The 2,443-nt window shown below is 47.4% G+C and overlaps 2 protein-coding genes across 2 annotated transcripts; one reads left to right on the forward strand and one right to left on the reverse strand.

Moving 5' to 3' along the window:
- Nucleotides 1-12: 12 nt before the first annotated feature.
- Nucleotides 13-561, reverse strand: Pmar_PMAR005664 (60S ribosomal protein L3, putative; the record flags this gene model as incomplete). The annotated part of the gene is made up of 1 exon (XM_002764593.1): nucleotides 13-561. The coding sequence occupies one exon, from the start codon at nucleotides 559-561 to the stop codon at nucleotides 13-15; it is 549 nt and encodes a 182-aa protein (XP_002764639.1).
- Nucleotides 562-1,803: 1,242 nt separating this feature from the next.
- On the forward strand, nucleotides 1,804-2,345 carry Pmar_PMAR005665 (hypothetical protein; the record flags this gene model as incomplete). Its single annotated transcript, XM_002764594.1, has 1 exon — nucleotides 1,804-2,345. A coding segment is annotated over one exon (542 nt), but the record flags the coding sequence as incomplete, so codon positions are not given.
- Nucleotides 2,346-2,443: the final 98 nt, after the last annotated feature.

A 2,443-nucleotide genomic window follows, 5' to 3' on the forward strand; every position in this document is an offset into this window, starting at 1 on the left:
AAATCAACCTTGTCAGATACAGAGCCACCGTTGACCTGACGTCGACAATGTGGGCGTCTTCTGAGTGAGTTTCACCTTGCTGACCTGGGTGTGCATGATGGCACGCACAACCCTGGCAGTACTTCTTACACCGCTGGACCTCAGCGTCATGGTCCTTCTCTTGGTACTTGCTGAAAGCTTCTTCTTGGAGTGATACCAGTTCTTGTAGAAACGACGGCGGACCTCATCGGACAAGTGCTTTGCCCACACAGTGGTGAGAGCACGAAGACCGTTGGGGGTCTCGACGTAACCAACGAAACCAACACAGACCATAGGAGGAGCTTCCAAGACAGTGACGGCCTCAACAACCTCCTTCCTATGAAGCTTAGAACCCGGCTTATCGACATCACGGACGATATGGGTCATGCCAGCCTTGTAGCCCATGAAGGCAGTAAGGTGGCAGGGCTTGGACTGGTCATCCTTGGGGAACGACTTTACCTTACCCTTATGATGGCGGGTACGCTTGCGAGGCAAGAAACCCAATGACCCGTGACGGGGGACCTCAAACTTCCTATGAGACATGGCGGTGTAGGACGGTGCCTTGTGGGATTGCCAATCTGAAGGCTGCGACAATCTGATCGATTCTACACATTTCGCTATATTGTGCCAGAAGCGCCCGGGTTCGATCCCCGGGTACGGTATTTCTCCGTCCATTAATTGTTCCCACGCCTCCGTTATTAGATGTGCTGTCCCATCGTGGCAGCGCGACAAAGATCTCGCTCGCCTCGTATTCTATTGTTGAACTATAATATTATTATTCTCGCTCGGATGCATCTATCTAACGGTTTTGGATACTAGAAACGGTTAGATCCGTCTCTGGTTTTCTCGAAGCTACTTAAGCTAGGAAAGCTAGTATTCTAGTGGTAATTGTTAGACTGGACTGAGTCCAGTGATTGATTGTGTGATCTGCTACCTCATCCTAACTCTAGTTCTACTTGAGTTAACCAGTCCTCACTAGTATCGCATCGTAATCTCTATTGCCTCACCTGATCGTGTTACAAGCTACACGGGATGTTACTTAGATCTGGAATGAAATTGTCTAACCGTGATCGCTGTGCATTTCCTCATGATTCAACAGGTTTAACTCCCTCTACACCTCCGTCTAACGACGCGACTGAACCACCAAGAAGTACATCTACTTCAAGACCACTACTGATTTCTTCTAGTTCTACTCTAAGTCGTCCCGTACATTCTACCGGGATATCTTTCCGAGCCCCTATGTGCACTAGATCAACGTCTATGCCCGATCTTGGCAACGCTGATATCAAGAAGCCATCTGTTATGGCTTCCTCTGAAAGCGTGTTCGTTCTCTACCATCTAGAGCGGATACATACAGCACCATTGTGCCGTATTTGACTCTAATGAATCTCTACGTTCTTATGGGTCGGTCTACTTCTCCCCATGACGTCAGTTATGTCACCATGGTTAGTATCCTCGTCTATGGATGCTGTAATTTCGACTGAACATGTTGATCAGTCTATAGAAGTACGTCCACATCAAGAAGGTCAACCTCTAGACGCTGAGTGCAAGGCTATGAGATATCCATCTATTGATAGCTCGTCCCACGAGTGTCAACGTTCTGTTAAAAGTGTGAGCGGGTCAATTGCTTCCCCAATGGAAGCTCTATCTGTACCACCTTCAAGGCAATCAAGTCGAACTCCTACGTTCGGCTCTAGTTCTGAACGTTGTGATATTGGTTATACTACTAGCATTCCTTCTGTTAGTAATGGTTTAGACACTACCATAGATCTTGGTACTGTCTATATGACTGGTAATGTTGTCCGTACGCCTGCCTCTAGAGCTGTTTCTAAGAGCAAAGCTAACGACAAGTCTAAGTCTAAGATTGGTCGTCCTCGATCTGGAAGCTTGACCTTATCTAAACGCTCCATCGAGAGTGAAGACAACATCAACAATAAGGTCTTATCTGATGATGATCTAACTGTCGGTAGTGATCTAGAACCTGAAGTTCTCGACACGGCTACTGATGATGGTAATGTTAAGAAAGCTGTTTCTACCGACACATTAACTATGGTTGCTAATGGTCAAGGCAATTCTGAATCGTCTACTCAGATTGCCATGGTACAGGGTGGTCTACTACAGCAGTCTATACCTTTAACAGGACAAGCTGCTCAACTACCCGAAGGCGCTACCAATTTCAATTGGAGAATGGTGCCAGGTCCTGAAGGGCAACTCACTCTAGTTCCCTTCTCTATTGCTATGCCTTCTGACGGTCCAGCTCCACCTCTGTTGGGAGCTCTCAAGGCCCATTCTGGAGGGTCTCAACCCCGGTCATGCTCTAACGAAAAGTCATCGAGGCATTCTAAGCACTCGAGTTATGAGCCTCAAGATCCACATCGCTCTAATGGTTCTGGCGATCGTTTTCGAGGTGTACCAAGTCATCTAG

Source organism: Perkinsus marinus, assembly GCF_000006405.1.
Source record: "Perkinsus marinus ATCC 50983 genomic scaffold scf_1104296976924, whole genome shotgun sequence".
In the NCBI taxonomy this organism is placed as follows: Eukaryota; Perkinsozoa; order Perkinsida; family Perkinsidae; genus Perkinsus; species Perkinsus marinus.